The sequence below is a fragment of the Cebidichthys violaceus genome, unplaced genomic scaffold (genome assembly GCF_023349555.1).
Source record: "Cebidichthys violaceus isolate CVI_PGR_0920_01 unplaced genomic scaffold, fCebVio1.0.p SCAF_70, whole genome shotgun sequence".
NCBI classification, from domain to species: Eukaryota; Metazoa; Chordata; class Actinopteri; order Perciformes; family Stichaeidae; genus Cebidichthys; species Cebidichthys violaceus.
The window spans coordinates 904,683-922,009 of record NW_027176928.1 but is presented as its reverse complement, the minus strand read 5'-3'; the positions used below and the strand labels follow the sequence as shown (position 1 = coordinate 922,009).

At 42.8% G+C, this 17,327-nt stretch overlaps 1 protein-coding gene across 1 annotated transcript; it reads left to right on the top strand.

The window, feature by feature from the left end:
- The first annotated feature begins 14,209 nt into the window (after window positions 1–14,209).
- On the top strand, window positions 14,210–16,322 carry pou4f4 (POU class 4 homeobox 4). Its single transcript, XM_068736598.1, has 2 exons — window positions 14,210–14,329; window positions 15,393–16,322. The coding sequence occupies exons 1-2, from the start codon at window positions 14,210–14,212 to the stop codon at window positions 16,320–16,322; spliced, it is 1,050 nt and encodes a 349-aa protein (XP_068592699.1).
- The last annotated feature ends 1,005 nt before the right edge of the window (window positions 16,323–17,327 follow it).

Here is a 17,327-nt window from a genome sequence, read left to right as displayed (position 1 = left end):
GAGCGTGAAGAGGACTCTTCAGACGGGACGACCGGGACAGCTGCTCCAGCTGAGGGGACAAAGGGAAATGAATGTTAAATTATTTTTTTCTCCGGCTGATGGAGAACCTGCAGGTTATGTAATGCAGCTTTCTGGCTGAAGAGGCTTCTTGACAGAGCTAGCTGACAGGAACGAGGCCGTGTAGACTGCAAATGTGAGCGCTAGAGTCCCATTTTGTCATCATAGCAAGACCGCAAATGACAAGTATTTCACGATCTTTTCTAAAAACGCATGGAAACTGAGGAGTACCTTTTTGTAAGATATCATACAAACTGTAGTTTGAGGAAACGTTGATCTGCTGTATGAGGACTTAGTGTTTTATCTCTTCGACCAGAGGCTATAGACAAAAGAATTAACGTAACATTTGTCTTTTTTACAACAGAATTATGGATAAAAGTATGAAAGAAACACACCTCATATTTTATGGCATATAAATAGGTAATTTGTTGAATGTTAATATTTCTTTATGTTCAAGTCACCATCCCCGTTTTAATATTTGAACTCGTTTTTGTCACAATTGTTTTTCTATCTCAAGAGTTTGATTCAGTGTCTTTATATTTATAATAAGTATAATTTTCATGTACTTTGGGGGGCCTTTAACTTTTATTTATCCAGGGTAATACCAGTCAGATGTATACATTTGTTTGCGAGGGGGTTTCTGGTCAAGACGGCGGTGTACGTTAACAAAACACATAAAAACACAGATAATAGAGTTAAAGACAAAAGAGTAACATCAAAAAATATGTTAAACAGAGTTTCAATAGATGCAAACAGTAAAGAGAGCGACATTTATATCCCAAACACACGGCGTTAATAATAATACACGGTGAACAATCATTGTTATCTTTGATATACTGTTTAATACACAGCATGCTTAGACACATGGTCACAGAGACAGACTCGGTCCCAGTTGTGTCTCTCGTCCCTCGGGGGCCACCGTCTCAAAGCTTTTGGGGTCCATCAGAGCTACATACATGAGAGATTTCCCACTAAGCCCCAGTCTCACACACACACACACACACACACACACACACACACACACACACACACACACACACACACACACACGCACACACAGACCACCTCTATTGCGTTCCGTCTCTCACAAACGTCCTGAGGTCTGCCGAGCGAGCACCTTCCGTCCTCTAATCCTGTTAGTGGGAGACGGGGGGGAGACGGGGAGTCAGGGGTGGGAGGGGGAGGTGAGGTGGTGTTGATGTGTGCCTGCATGGGGACAGGGTGAAGACAAGGGAAGGTGGGGGGGGGGGAGTTCATGGGACACAAAGAAGGTCCCCATGCCGCACCAGCTGGAGCCCTGCGGTCTAAGCGAGACCTGAATACCCCCTCTAACAACACACACACACATACAGTATATTCATTCATTCATTCATTCATTCATTCATTCATTCATTCATTCATTCATATATGGTTCTGTGCTGCTAACAATGTCAGGGTTTTGGGTTCAATTCCCAGTGGGTCCATCCTGATGAAGAGGGGTTCACTGGTGAAGTGTCTCGGCGAGCGTTCGTTAGACAACATCACACCCACAAACACAGAGTCGATCGCCCTCTTTAGCTTCGCTACGTTGTAACGAAGCTAAAGGTCTTCACACACTTTGCTTCTTTAAAATCAGTCGTCCGATAAAAATCGTTACGCTTAGAAACCTTGCACACTTAGTCCAATGCATTTATTGCTTTATTTAGTTGTTATAATTCACAATACGGGGCCAAACTGAACTATTTAAGTTGGTGCAATAGTTAGCGCTAGTCCCTCATGCTGCAAATGAAGCTAGCGTTTAGCCGCTATTCCTAAAACTGGGTTGGGACCCACAGGTGGGTCACAGGAGATTTTATTGGGGTTATTTTTTCCATAGTCTTTTATTCAACATCTGTAGATCCCCTTTGAGCCACATGATGGAGCCTGAATGTTCGCAGTTTTCTGATACTTATATCATTGAATCTAATTTGAAAGGCTAGCATACATTCTGTTTGTTTAACTAATGAGGGGAAATGAAAATGATTAATGAATTAATTTATTTGGTCTCATTTATAAGGTATTGAACAATAACACGTGCATAAAAAAAGTTTTGATTTATCAAATGTATATCTCTTCTGATTGAAGATGCATGCAGATGTTAAGCAGGTGTACACCATGTTCTCCATCTTGGTTTAGCAAGCTAACATTTGCTAATTAGCAATAAACACAAAGTACAGCTGAGGTTGAGGGGAATGTCGTTACTTTTGCAGGTATTTGCTCATAAATCAAAGTATTGCACAACTTAAACATTTGCCTTGATCCTCTGGGGGTGAAGAATGTCTTTACAAAATGTTTATTAATTATACACTTAATTAGAGATTTCTTATCTTTATTCTAGCTGAGGCCTGCAAATAGGCCTCGGGTATAAAAGGTTAAATCAACCAACTCATATTGTTTCAGTGCAACATTGTTATTTTTATAGTCAGTTTGATTGTTTGATTGTTACGACCTGAACCTGCAGCATACATGTGAAACTCTTGAGTGTAGTTTGGTTTGCAGACCAGCATGAAATCTGTTTAAATCAGACTCAAGCCTGTTCTATTAGAAGATATATTCACACACATGTAACACTAACAAGACACTGTACCATACTAAATCTTAAATGTATTCTGCTTCATTAACACCCAGCCATGCGTACATTCTCTCTTGTCTACCTCCATCATGAATACAAACACACAACCGGCCAGGATCGGCCAATGAGCAGCAGATCTATATCATAGGAAATAAGCACAAATGGCCCCTGGCAAGGACTGGCAATGATAAATATTTCACTAAATGAAAAAGAGAGAGGAAAGTCCAGCTCCGAGATCCATCTCATCGGTTTTCTGTCTCTCTTGCTGTCAGCTTTTGAAAATGGTTTCTCCCTTATTTAGATGTCCGGTGGTTCGGTTAGATAATCCGGTGGGCTCGTCAAATACCGCCGCTGGGTCCGACGCCAATGAAAGGCAAAGTAAACCCATCATTAGACGGGCAGAGCAACTGACGTAGTATAAATAGTAAGAAAGTCCAGTTAGTGGGGTTGTCATGGTGGATGGAACACAGGACTTTCATCCAGGAGACCTCTGTTTGTGTCCTGTGTAAAACCACGTTGACTTGTTTTATCGTAGTTTTGTTGCGTATCTTCCGTACCTTATTTAAGTGCAGTTATTTTACGTGCTTTTAAACCCAAACAATATTTTACCTAAGGATACCTAAAAACAAAGAAAATCATTTTTAAATGATTAAAATAAATAACTCGTTGTACCAGAGGCACTGCGACACAGCGGTGGGTGTTTTTACATTTCTTATTAATATAAATCAATCAAATTAATTCATGATGCTGTAGTTAAAAATATCCAGTTATTAACCAACTGCTATTAATAGGTAAAAACTTAACATCCAGTGAAACGATGGTGCCTAGTTACATTTTGGCAAATGTAGGATCCACTATTTTTGGAACTTCTCACCAACTCACCAGCTCGTTTCGACTCAATTGTTAAGTGAAATATTGCAAAAATGAACACGCACTCCGTCAGTAAATAGTAGAAGACGAAAGTTGAGGTTGCGAACAGGAAACAAAGCATGTTACCGTGACAATCTACGAGTGAAAAGTGGTCTTCTAGAATTTGTTCTTTCATGTCAGTTAGTATTGGTAACGTTTCATGTTGTCTGGAGACGAAGACAATATAAATATTTCCAGAAATATTTTCCAGGAAGCAGCAGAAGCAGCTGATCAGTCAAATTGTCTGCTAGCTCAGAATGTATTCAGTAAAGGAGTTTCCTGAAAGCATTTGCGCTGTTCTCATTCAGCGTTCGTAGATATACCTCTGAAATTAATTGAGCTGGAATTCGTAGATTTCCCGCAAACTCAAATCGTATGTAATCCCATAATCATGAACCAGGAAGTATAAAAATGCAAAAACTCACACAGGACAGGTGGGTCAAACAAAATCAGGTGTTTCACCCTGGAGACCGCTGTTTGTTCCCCAATGACAAGTCAACGTTGATTTAATTGTCACGTAACTTTTAAAGTTATTTCAACCCCAAACCACGATCTTTTCCTCAACCTAACTAAGATATCATACAAATTAGTGCATCGACTCTTTTTTAAACAAAAGACAAAAAACACCTCAAGCAATCGTAAAAGCTTTGTTGTACAATTGAGGAGGTTTTATTACATTTTGCCGTTAACATACAGCTAATGCGCATAAAAATATGTGAACGGAAACGCGGCTCGTGTCGTTCCCTCTGCAGCCTCGTCGTCGATGCATTTGAAGGGTTGCTTGTCGTCGTACATTTGGGAGCAGAGCTGAAACAAAGCTTCCATGCAGCTTCTTCAAATAGCTTTGACACATTTTCTTCTGACTCTTCTGAGTATCACTGTCTCTTTTCCTGCTGCTCCCTCTGGTCCCGAACACCAGAGACGGGAGTTAAAAAAAAAAAAAAAAAAAGATTAATTTTCATTTACATACAATCCTTTCCCTCTGGTCCCAGTGACACGCTCAACACATCATTTTGTTTTGTTTACTTGTCTTCCCTTTGTTCGACTGCTCTCTGTTCTTGTAGTTACAGAGGAGGGAAGAGAGGAGGATTTTGTTTGTATGGAGATGAGGACGAGCTCTCTGGGGGGAAACGCCGTTTGATGCCCGGCGGATGCCAGTTGGGACGCCGCTGTGGAGAAGCTCAGGAGAAAGGAGAGGCAGGAACACAGCGGGGTGATGAGAAGACCTCTGATGGTGCATTTAAAGAAAAGTCAAAGTTCACCATGGCTCACTGGACCAGAGGTGAATCAAGTGTCTTTAATCTTCTCTCATTACAGTATGTGGTCTTCATAGAACCAGGGGATTACTGGCTCGGGCCTTGATCTACATGTAGGAGGTGACGTTGGTTTAGTACTTTCTGATACAGACCTAAAATATGAATTCATGTGGCTGCTGTTGAGTTTGTTGGGGTGGTGCAGACAGAGAGATCACTAAAAAATGTAAATAATGGGGTAAAAGAAAAGGAGTTTTATTGGAAGGAGAATTTAGATTTCAGCACTTTTTTAGATTTGTATCACTATATATATATATATATATATAGAGAGAGAGAGAGAGAGAGAGAGAGAGAGAGAGTTACAGTGCATTATATTGATGAACAGTGGGAGCTGCATTCACATGCTCTGACTGTCATGAAAACAGAAGACAGACATTTTGTTGAAACGTGTGGAACATTTTATTCCTGTTGCACAGCAGTGGAACGTTTAAACAAAGTCAGCACACTGAGCACAGATAGTGCAAGAAATATAACTGCTACTGTGTAAAGAATACTGCTGTTAAAAAGCACCTGATCTGTATAAAGTGTTTGCAAACCAAATGTTATTGCACTTTTTGTTCATATAGCAGTACTTTTAAAATAAAAGTGCGCAATACACTACTTTTGAATTCATTATTGAATTTTGCGCATAACAATGCGATTAATAGCAGAAAATCATGCGATTAATCGCGATTAAAAATTGTAATCGTTGCCCAGCACAAAATAAAAGATTAGTTGGTGAGACACTACAGACAAAAAACATCGTAGACCGGCGTCCATGTCCCAAAGTGTTGTTGAGTTATTTTGAAGTTCCGTTCGTGATGTTTGCGACGTAGTTTTAGTACTTACGTTACAGTTTATTTAGTTTACGTACATATTTTAAGCCAAACCATGATGTTCTTGCTAAACCTAACCATATGGTTTTGTTGCCTAAACTTAACTGCAGCTATTTCCGAAAAACAACGCGGCTTAAATGAGATCAGGTTGATAATTTAACTAAACGTCTCTTTAAAGGACGTTTTCTCTAAATGGCATTTTTCTCAGACTCTGATCCAGAAATCTCCACTTCAGTAGCTCTGACATCCACCAAACTTCACACGTTCATTCCTCTGTGTGTTCTGAAGCTTTCTACAGAGGGGTTTGTTCACACACCTTACACAGCCTGATTTATGTAACATTCTGGGTTTTTTTTATGTCTGTTGACAGTATTTTCTGATTTATGAAGTGATACAAAGAGAGATCTTAAATTCCCTCTTTATAAACCGTTGACTCTAATATGTGAACAAGAATTTTGAACCTGGCTTCATCCAATGTTCACATTTATGTTCTGGAAATGTGTGACATTTTACACATAAGATAATGCCTCATAATTGTCTTAATATAGGTAACCAACTGGATAAGGTGGTGAAATCTATTAGCTCAAGTTAAAGAATTAGGAAACAATATCGTCTCAAACAGCAGTTTTAGACTTTGATCAACAAAACTTTTTAAATTGAAAATTATTTAAGACTTTTGTCTCCTGGAAGAGCGTCGGTTGCGTCTCAAAACAGTTTGCTTCTAATAACTCAAATATTGTGGTTCTTCACTCTGATTCATGAGCTCAGTTCTAACGCCCTCGTTTGAGTTCACGCAAGAGGACAAATCAGTCACACCTGTGGATGAACCACCTCCACCAGGTGGAACTAATCATGTTCATCGAGAGCTTCACCTGAAGTCTTTGCTCTCTCACAGCAGTTTGTTTGTGTGAGATTCATTTTCAATCGTAAGAAAATGAAAAATAAAAAGCAAAGAAAACATAAAAACAAGCAAACTATTCCATGCATGATGCTTTAAAAATCATTTCACTGAAGAAAGGACTCTTTTTTGAGATGAAACATTTGCAGTAGCATTTTGCTCACATTTCTTAATTCTTGTGCCGGTAGACGTTGAAGCTGCTGCAATGTTTGCACGGCGGTCGGGTTTGGCTTCGTTTCCATGCCGACCCCGTCTCATCTTGGTCCGGTTCGGCGTGACGGCGGTCCCCTTGTACACTCGGAGTAAACAGGCCCGCGGTTATAAAGCTTTTACACGCCAATCCTGCCCAACATTCCCTTTATGTGCAAGTGCTGCAGGGCTCGGATGCATAATACATGAGCACTCAGTTAATCTATTGATCCAAAATATGTCTTCTCTCTTTCTCTGTCTCATTTACTGTCTGTCTCTCTCTCATTCTGTCATGCCCCATCTTTGCTGCTCGTTCACTGTTTTTCTCCCCCTTTTTCTCTCCCCTTTTCTCTTCTTCTGCTCTTTTTAACTTCATCATTGCGTCACGTGGACGAACACAACAACGGATTAGAAGAAGAAGTAGGAGAGCCGAGCGATGAGGGACACACGCGTCGGAGATAATAGAAGGCGTAAACCGTGAAAAATGCAGAAACCGTGAATAAGAAACAACCGAATGAGAGAACAGAGGTTAGAATGAAACGAGCGGAACAAAATACGACGAACGAATGGAGCAGAAGCCGATGGATTGTGAGGCGAGAGAAGTCACAGTCAAAGATGCAAAAACAACCCAACAACCAACAAACGCCACAAATCATCAACCCTGTCAGCTACAGGTTGGAGCCCAGAGTCCAAAAATATAAAACATTTTGAAACATAAAACGGTGAAAATAAGCTGCTGGGTAAAGATGAAATGGTTATTCAAACAATAACAAGTAATGGTGACTCTTCTCCAAAACTTAAAGGCCTTTACACGACGGGGGAGTGACAAATAAACGTCACGAAAATGCAAAATATTTGCAGAAATATTTAACATCAAAACTATTTATACCGGCAGCACTTCTTCAATAAAAGGTTTGGAATAGACCAACTAGCAGGATCCTGTTGACTTATATCAGCGTCTGGCAGTCGGAGGTAAACGTTTTGATATTTGATTTAGTTTCCTGATTTAGTTTCCTTTCAGCTAAATGCTCCGAGTGAATTTGAGTTTGTTCTGGTAAACATTACGTAGTGTATATGTCTAGGGCTTTTATTGTGAAAGGCAAAAACAGAATGAGCGAATCTGGCTGCCTTTTGTCAACATTGAAAGGAGTAATAAAGTTTGCCGTCTTGAAGAACTTTACTCTCAAACATCTGAAAGAATCCTCGATCATAGTTTTCCATTTTGAACTTGTAGCATACTGGGCTGTGCTCGCTAACTCGTTAGCATAGCCGGCTAACAAAGTTTAGTTATTGTACTTCCTGGTTCACTTCCTTGTTATAAGTACAATGGATAACATGAGGAGTCACATGATTGCAGTGTGAAATAGTCATGCACGATGGATTGTCGGTGGTTTGAGGTGGAGGGAGATGCACCATTAGGTAGCTGGTTATGGTAAACGATCTCTGAAAGTTATCTTCTCTGCTCAATCGCTGTTCGTGAGAACGTTAAAAAATGCCAATGAAAGACGTGGAGGCTGTTTAGTGACGAAGAAACATCAGGTTTGGTTTTGGTTTACGTTCGTCTGCATCGTTGTGCACCTGGAACGTTTGGACAAACTTCAACAAAATTCAGAATTCCAAGTGGTCTGGAATGCAGCATTAATAATAATAATAATAACTTTATTTATATAGCACCTTTAAAAAAACAATGTTACAAAATGCTTTACAATAAAACATAATAAAGGTAATTATGACGTACAGCTAGCAAAGGACAAAGTTACTGAACTAAACTGACTTTTTGACTTTTTGCACAACAAAGCTCAGAACAACGGAAATTAAATATTTTTTTTGGTAATGAGTTATCGTTCAGCTGACGGTCCCTGAACTCTCAAGAGTTGATGATTCTACATTTTGTTGTTTTCATTTTTACTTTCTTTTATTTCCACGATGCTAACAAAGCTGCATATTATCCAACATCATCGTTGGGGCTTAAGAGCTGCTACGAGCTTATTTTTTTTTAGGTCATACAAGCCGTCTGCCATCGTTCAACACGCGGACGAGGCCGGTGTCATCAGTCAAAGCTAACTCGAGCAGAAGGACTCGGTCTCTCAGTGTTTCCTCCACGAGAGGACGTATAAAAAAAACATGCTTTTTTTTTCCAGGCAGGTAAAGTGCTGAGAATCTCTCCCTGAGCGAAACAAACTAACCTTTTCTTCCAGCCTCGTGTCTTTAATTTGTGCTGGCAGACAATGAAATATTTACAAGGAACTCTACAGGCAATTACATTAAAAGTGTGTGGTTAGACACCGCCTACCCTCCAGCGGGGGCCCCCTCGGTGAGAAGCCGAGGGCCGATTTTTGGTGAATGGTCGCAAAGTTTACAACGTCAGATTTTACTCACTATCAATTATTCAGAGCTGAGAGAAGCAAGGAAGCAAGGAGGAGAAGAAGGACCAGAGCGAGTGGAGGAGAAGGGAAGGAGAGGAGGAGACGAGGGCGGAAAGAGGGAGCGAGGAGAGGAGGCGTGTGCGTTCGGGCCGCGGCGGAAAAAAAGGGCTGCACTTCAGTGTCCATTTGCTAAATGTGGCAGAAAGGCGCAGTGTGGCGGCCATGTTCTGCGCGCTGAAAGCTTCGCGCCGGACGTTTGATCCCTCAGAGTCCGTCCTGCACTCTAAACACACACTCACACACACACACATGCACATATATTGTTCACACACACACACACACACACACACACACACACACACACACACACACACACACACACACACACACACACAGAGTATCTGTGTGTTTAGAGCACAAACTCATCAACATACACAATGCAAAGACACAAACACTCTCCCCCTTGTGAGAGTTTGGGGAAACAAAACGCTGCAGTTGAATTTTAGTGTCAAATAGTGCAACATAAAAACAAGATTTAACTACAAATAATGCCCAGTTTCTACCATATAACGCTGAGAGTTTTCACTCGCCATCAGTTTTTGGATCCTCCCAAAAGATCAGGTGCAGATTGTCGCTGGCTTGGCGCTCGCAAAGTATAATAACTCAGGCGGGAACCTTTGGTTCTGAAAAGCTTCACGTGTTAAAGCTGCATTCTCTCTAGTGTCCAGCAGGGGGCGACTCCTCTGGTTGTATAGAAGTCTAGTCTAAAATGACTCTACTTCTCTCTTGATTTATTCCCTCAGTAAACATTGTAAACATGAGTTTATGGTCTCAATCTCTAGTTTCAAGTCTTCTTCAATACAGCATGATGTTCATTTAGTACATTATGGTCCATTTGGAGTCAAACAGACCATAAAGCAGGGGATGATTTAGGGGCGGGGCTACTGTGATTGACAGGTCTCTACTAGAGACGTATAGAGCGTCTCTACGTCACTCCTCCTCAGACCAGATATGGTCACTTCCTGTTCACTGGTTGTAAAAATCCAAGATGGCGACGGCCAAAACGTTGAACTCAAAGCTTCAAAACACAAACCAATGAGAGCCCAATCATGATGTTTTTACGAAACCTGTTTTACGAAACCTGTTTTCTGCAACCGTTGCAGAGCGTCACAGTTTAGCGTGCTGGACTACTCGGTGTGATAGAAAGTGTCGGCAAGCGTTTTTTGACCAAACGTCAGTACGTTTTATTTAAACTTAACTTAAGTATTTGTGTAGCCTAAACCTAACTCTACTGTGTAGACAGAAGTTTATTTTGAAAAGACTGTATGCATGTAACGAACTGAAATTGAGATCTTGAACCATGACGACAGGTGACGGATTAAAGGAATGTTGAACCTCAACAGTGAGGATGTTTGTCCTTTATGAAAGCAGATTCAGCATCTCTTCTTCTAGAGAGTCCTGGTGAAGATGGGCAGCTAGTTTCATATACGAGTGCAAATAGGGACCAAAGACATCATAATGGAAAAACTACCAAAACCACATTGTTCTGTGAAAACAGGTTTTAGAATGAAAAAATGTCCCCTTAGAGGGAAGCTCATGTTTCTCTGGTGACGTCCTTATAGAGCTCACAGTGAGGTCTGATGATGAGAACCATATTCTGTGGACTTCACAGTCACCATCTCAACCCAGAACTCCTCCCTCCCTGCCTCCCTGCCTCCCCAGCTGGACTCCCTGCATGTCGTCCGTCCGGTGTCCCCTTCCCAGAGGAGCGTCCTGCCGGCTGATGTATATTTGATGAGCGGGTGCCGAGGACCCTCTGGAGAGCCGGGACACGCAGCGGGACAATGGGCCTCGCTCAGGTTTCCTGTCTGACTGACACCGACACTGCTGCTCTTTTTGTAGGCGAGCGGCTGGAACCAGAGGAGTGAAGTTTCAACCAGGAGGCAGAGTTACAGCTCGGACAAGAGCAGCACCACCAGCACCATCAGAACCAACAGCACCACCAGCTCCATCAGCACCAACACCACCACCAGCACTATTAGCACCAACACCACCACCAGCACTATTAGCACCAACACCACCACCAGCATTATTAGCACCAACAGCACCACCAGCACTATTAGCACCAACACCACCAGCAGCACTATGAGCACCACCAGCACTATTAGCACCAACAACACCACCACCAGCACTATTAGCACCAACAGCACCACCAGCATGATTAGCACCAATACCACCACCAGAACTATCTAGCACCAACAACAACACCATCAGCAACAACAGTACCAACACCACCACCAGCACCATTAGCACCAACACCACCACCAGAACTATTAGCACCAACAACACCACCACCAGAACTATCTAGCACCAACAACACCACCACCAGCACCACCAGCACCAGACCATAAAAGCAGCCTTGACATTGACAGATACAGTGATCCTCCCTAATAACCAAGAGTCACATTTTCCACCACTATTGTTTTTCGGGATAATGATAAAACGTATGAGATAAAACATCCAGGATGTTGAGCAGTGATGTTTAGGAAACATGCAGAGATGTTTACCATCAGACACTGTAAAGGCACAATGAGTGTACTATAGTATATAGTGTGTATATATATATATATATATATATATATATATATATATATATATATATATATATATATATATATATATAAATGAAATCAGGAAGACATTTAGCCTTAATTAAACAAAGACAAAAAATATTTGCAATAACAGAGAATGCTGACAGAGCAAATTAAACACAATCTACTCCATCTACAAGTTATTGCTGCACATTCATAACCAAAACATGTACTGAACTCATCTTCCTTGCAATACATTGGCTCACCTTTCATAGGGTACAATTGATATTCATTTATCACACTGTATTGATGTAAAACATGCATGTTAATGACCACATTAGATACAGAATATGTGAGTTCTCTGGCACGAATCATCACATCTACTACATATTTCAGGAGTCACATGCGGTTTATGAATTATAGTATGTTTGTGTATGAGTATATAGAAAAAAGAAGACGTGTCGGTTGTAGATCGTTACGTTTTTATTGAGGTCGACGCCCAGAAACGTCCCCGAAAAGCAACGTGAGAAGATCCAGTTAGAGGGCAGCAGAGCGCCTGCACACACACACACACACACACACACACACACACACACACACACACACACACACACACACACACAGACCACCACACTCTGCTGGCTCACAGAGAGGACTTCTATTATCAGTGATCACACGTGTGTTTGTTGAAGACGATCCTCCTCACTGTGCCCTTTATTGAAGCCTTCTATTGCGTCACTGCACGACACACTGCTCGCTGACTTAAAGCAGCGTTATTAGTGAAAGCCGCTTCATAAACACAATCACAGTCATGTAGAATTAAGTTGCTTTCATTTGCACCACAAATCCATGTGGCCAGTTTATTAATTACTTTTGTTTCATTTTATTCCTGCAATGTTGAAAATACTGTATTAAAAATGTATTTTTTATTACATTTTTAATTTAATTTTAATGGACAATAAAGATGAACAGAATATAAACAAGAGATGGAATGGATTCCACATTTTTTTTCAAATATTTATTATTTGTATTATTATCGTGACTATTGTGATTTTTATAATTACTATATAGTATTATTATTGTTTATCATCGTTGTTATTATTATTATTATTATTATTATTATTATGTACCAACAGCCCGATAATCACTCAAAAGGGGGTTTACCTGGAGCCCCCCCCCCCCCTCAGGGAGCGCCTTTAGGTGATTATTGGGGTAATTATTCCGTGTTGTCGCACGCGTGGCTGCCCGCCGGAAATCCCCCCTTTTTTTTTTGATTGACAAGCCGCTGCCCCTCTGACCTTGCGAGGTTCATCGGTAAATATTTCATCGTCTGCTGCTCGTGCTCTTTAGTTCCCGTTCAGGCCTGTTTATTCTTTAATTGAGAGAAGTGTGTGTGTGTGTGTGTGTGTGTGTGTGTGTGGGGGGGGGGGGGGGGGGGGCGGGGGGGGCTTTCTACAGCCACAAAGTAAATGAAGCTTAATGATTAATTAATGTATTAATTGCCAAGAAAGTGAATGGGGTTCAGGCAGAGGAATTCCTGCGCGTCTTCCATCAATTAATAATTTCAGCTGAATAACTCTCTGTGTGTGTGTGTGTGTGTGTGTGTGTGTGTGTGTGTCTCACCCTACAGATTAATTGCGTCCAGTCATATTTGCTGTTCGTATGACGTGTTGTACAGATGCATAAAGAATGAATAACTAAACAAATATCTCATCGTTCTTTTGACCGTTTTCAGGCCAAAATGTCTCCGTGACGTTTAACAACAAAATCAAACTATTTCTTGTTAAGTTAAAACATTTGGTGGGAAAAAAAAAAATCATGACATTATTGAAATGATTATGAGACACTGAAACACAAACTAATACATTTCTTTAAATTCTCTTAAATCTTTATTTAACTTTTAGATCAACTTCAGTCTCTGTGCAGCTGAGATTCTCAGGTGTTTATTTTCTGTTATTTCAACAAATATGTGTGTGTGTGTGTGTGTGTATATATATATATATATATACATATGTAAATATATATATATTTTTTTACAGTGCAACCAGTCAGCATCCTTCCTCGCTTCTCCTCTCGAGCCAGAAAGGCACGCTTGGTGAGGGGGGGGGCGTGGCTACAGCACGGGGAGCCTCACGCAATTGGCGGAGGCATCCAGGGGGGGGGGGAGGGAGGGGAGGGAGGGGAGGGAGCGTCCACCAATGAGGAGTAGCCTCGCGAGGCGGCGCTCCAATATAGGAGCTGGAGGCGAGCAGCGTCTCTATTATAGAAGTCAGTGACACGCGGAGAGGAGACAGGAGACCCGCAGGAGCGCAGGAGTTACCTCTCCTTCTCTGTTTCCGGTTTGTTTTTTAACCACTTTTTTTCGGGGTTTCTTCTTCTTCTTCTTTTATTTTTAAAGAGAACAATCTCCCAAAGACGGAGCTGACCCAGGAAGACGTACAAGGACCCCCTTCCCCCTCCTCCCACTTCAGATCCGCAATCATGATGTCAATGAACAGCAAGCAGCCTTTCAGCATGCACCCGATCCTCCACGAGCCCAAGTACAATCCTCTGCACTCCAGCTCGGAGGCGATCCGCAGGGCCTGTCTGCCCAATCCATCGGTGAGTCCGACGCGTCCGTGTCCTCCTGCAGCTCCAAACCAAAAGCTCCTCAGCGTGAGGGGAGCCACGCGAGAAATTACTTCTATAATATAGAGAAAAGACTCGGTCCGGTCATTGTGATGACTTTTTACAAATGACTAGATGTGACACGTTGTGACTCTGTGGTCCAGTTAGAATATGGAGTCCACGTCAGCTTACAGACTATAACTAAACCGGTTGTTTTGGATCGTAAAAACCGTGTTGTTGTTCCTAAAGTCAGAAATCAGACGGAGAGAGGTGTCACGTTTGGACACAGAAGCGTTACAATGTAACTGCCAAAAGAAACAAAACAAAAAAATCTGATGAGATATTGAGTTCAATATTATGGATATGATGGAGAGGATCAGGCAGCACCAGCGGCCCAAATATAGGACACGAAGTCGGTGCGTAAAGACGCGTAGACGCGTGTGTGTGTGTGTGTGTGTGTGTGAGAAGCCGTGAGTGGGAGTGATAGCAGAGGATACAAGATGAACGAGGAAGAGGATTCTCCGAGCGCGCGTTATCTCATATTTTCCTCCATTCATATTCAAACTGGTCTCATTTCATTGTCCGTAGAAATTATTCAGGAGATCGTAAATATGAATTTTAAATGAATATGTCTGTCTGACACACTCGCGGTGATGGAGCTGCGTTACATTTCATTTTCTGAGAATCAAGAAAACGAATTTAAAGTGCACGTGAAAAAAAACAACTGATTTTAATTATTGTCTGAAAACAAACAGGCCGCTTTATTTCAAACAGCTTTCACGTGTGGAAATAGTGTAACATAATACAACGTGTCGTGATATTTAAAGTTAGAATAAATACACTTTTTGATGATCGGGTCTGTAGTGGATATTTATGTATTTTCGTTGCTCAGATTCATTTTGAATTAAAACTTAATTTATATTGTTTTCCACATAATTTCAACATGAATGTCTTTTCAAATAAATGAGAATAATTCATATTTAAGATTATTATTATTAGACATGGAAATATAACGTGTTGATTTGCTCTAACCGGCCTCCCTCCGCTCCTCCCGCAGCTTCAGGGCAACATCTTCGCCGGCTTCGATGAGACTCTGCTGCAGAGGGCCGAGGCTCTGGCCGCGGTGGACATCGTGGCCCAGAAGAGCCACCCGTTCAAACCGGACGCGACCTACCACACCATGACCACCATGACCAGCATGGCCTGCACCCCGACCTCCTCCTCCGCGCACCTGCACCACCCGTCCGTGCTCACCTCCCACCACCACCCGGCGCACCACCAGTCGGCTCAGGTCCTGGACGGCGACCTGCTGGACCACCTCACGCCGGGCATCTCCCTGGGAGGCATGACGGGCTCGGACGTCTGCTCCTCGGCCTCGCACACCGCCCACGCCGCCCACATGTCGGCCATCAACCACATGCAGCACCACCACCACCACCATCAGCAGTCCATGAACATGCACCAGCACGCGCTGTCCCACAGCTCCCTGGGGGGCGGCGGGCTGGACTCGGAGCCCGACCCGCGGGAGCTGGAGTCGTTCGCCGAGAGGTTCAAACAGAGGCGGATCAAACTCGGGGTGACGCAGGCGGACGTGGGCTCGGCGCTGGCCAACCTGAAGATCCCCGGGGTCGGGTGTCTGAGCCAGAGCACCATCTGCAGGTTCGAGTCCCTGACGCTGTCGCACAACAACATGGTGGCCCTGAAGCCGATCCTGGAGGCCTGGCTGGAGGAGGCGGAGCGGGCGCAGAGGGAGAAGATGTCCAAGCCGGAGATCTTCAACGGGGGGGACAAGAAGAGGAAACGAACGTCCATCGCGGCCCCGGAGAAGCGCTCCCTGGAGGCCTACTTCGCCGTGCAGCCGAGGCCCTCGTCGGAGAAGATCGCCGCGATCGCCGAGAAACTGGACCTGAAGAAGAACGTGGTCCGGGTTTGGTTTTGCAATCAGAGGCAAAAGCAGAAACGAATGAAGTTTTCTGCGACACACTAAGACCATCATTAGGGGGGGGGGTCAGAGACGAGCTGCTGCCGCACACACTGTCAGAGAAATAAGGTACACCGTTGGGCCTGCTGATGGTACCGGACCTGTCCGACTCAACAACCAGAGTCCCATTCAAAAACGTCACATTTTAACGAGTCGTCTCGTCTCTTAGTCTGAAACACGAGACGCTTCCGATGTCTCGGACTGAACCCCGGACTGAACGCCTCGTTCCGGTTCATCACAGTGTTGCAGGAGGAGAAAGTATTCAGAGTACCTGGTTTGGACCGCTGACCTCCACTCAGTAAAACCAGGAACCTTTTTTTTTCCATTTTGTTCAGCCTCGTGCAGCTTCATTAACAGCTGGATTCAACGGTGTACCTTTTTTTGTATTATTATTATTATTATTATAATTCTGACATGTGGAGACGGAGCACCGGGACCGGGACAAAGACTGAGACACTGTCCAAAAACTTGAGACTCTCACATGTTGATGCTTCTCCGCAGAGATCCGCGAGATAAAAAAAAAGAAAAAAGAAAAGAGGAGGAACAACCGTCTCATCCATTCATATGACAATTATTGTACAAAACAAATAATAATACGCATAATAATGACGGGAATCCTTTAGTCGGAATAGCTTTTTTATATTTATCATTGTACATATCTGTGAATACGTTGCACCTCCGTGTGTGGAAAAGCTCATTGAAATGTATTGGCTCTTTTACTCCCACGTGTTTGTTTCTGTCGGGAATTCAGTAGTTTTTTTTTTGTTTTTTTTGTTTGTTTTTTGGGGGGGCGGCAGATTGAACCAGCCGGACAGTAACTCTGTAATCCACTGGAAGGTTCACTCGTCAGGGGGAGTTTTCTGCGCGTTATGGCTCCAAAAATATGAACACCCCCCCTCCCTCCCCCTTCCTCCCCCCTCAAGTGAATGCATTGCAATAAGAAGAGACACACACACACACACACACACACACACACACACACACGCGCGCACGAATACACACATTCACACG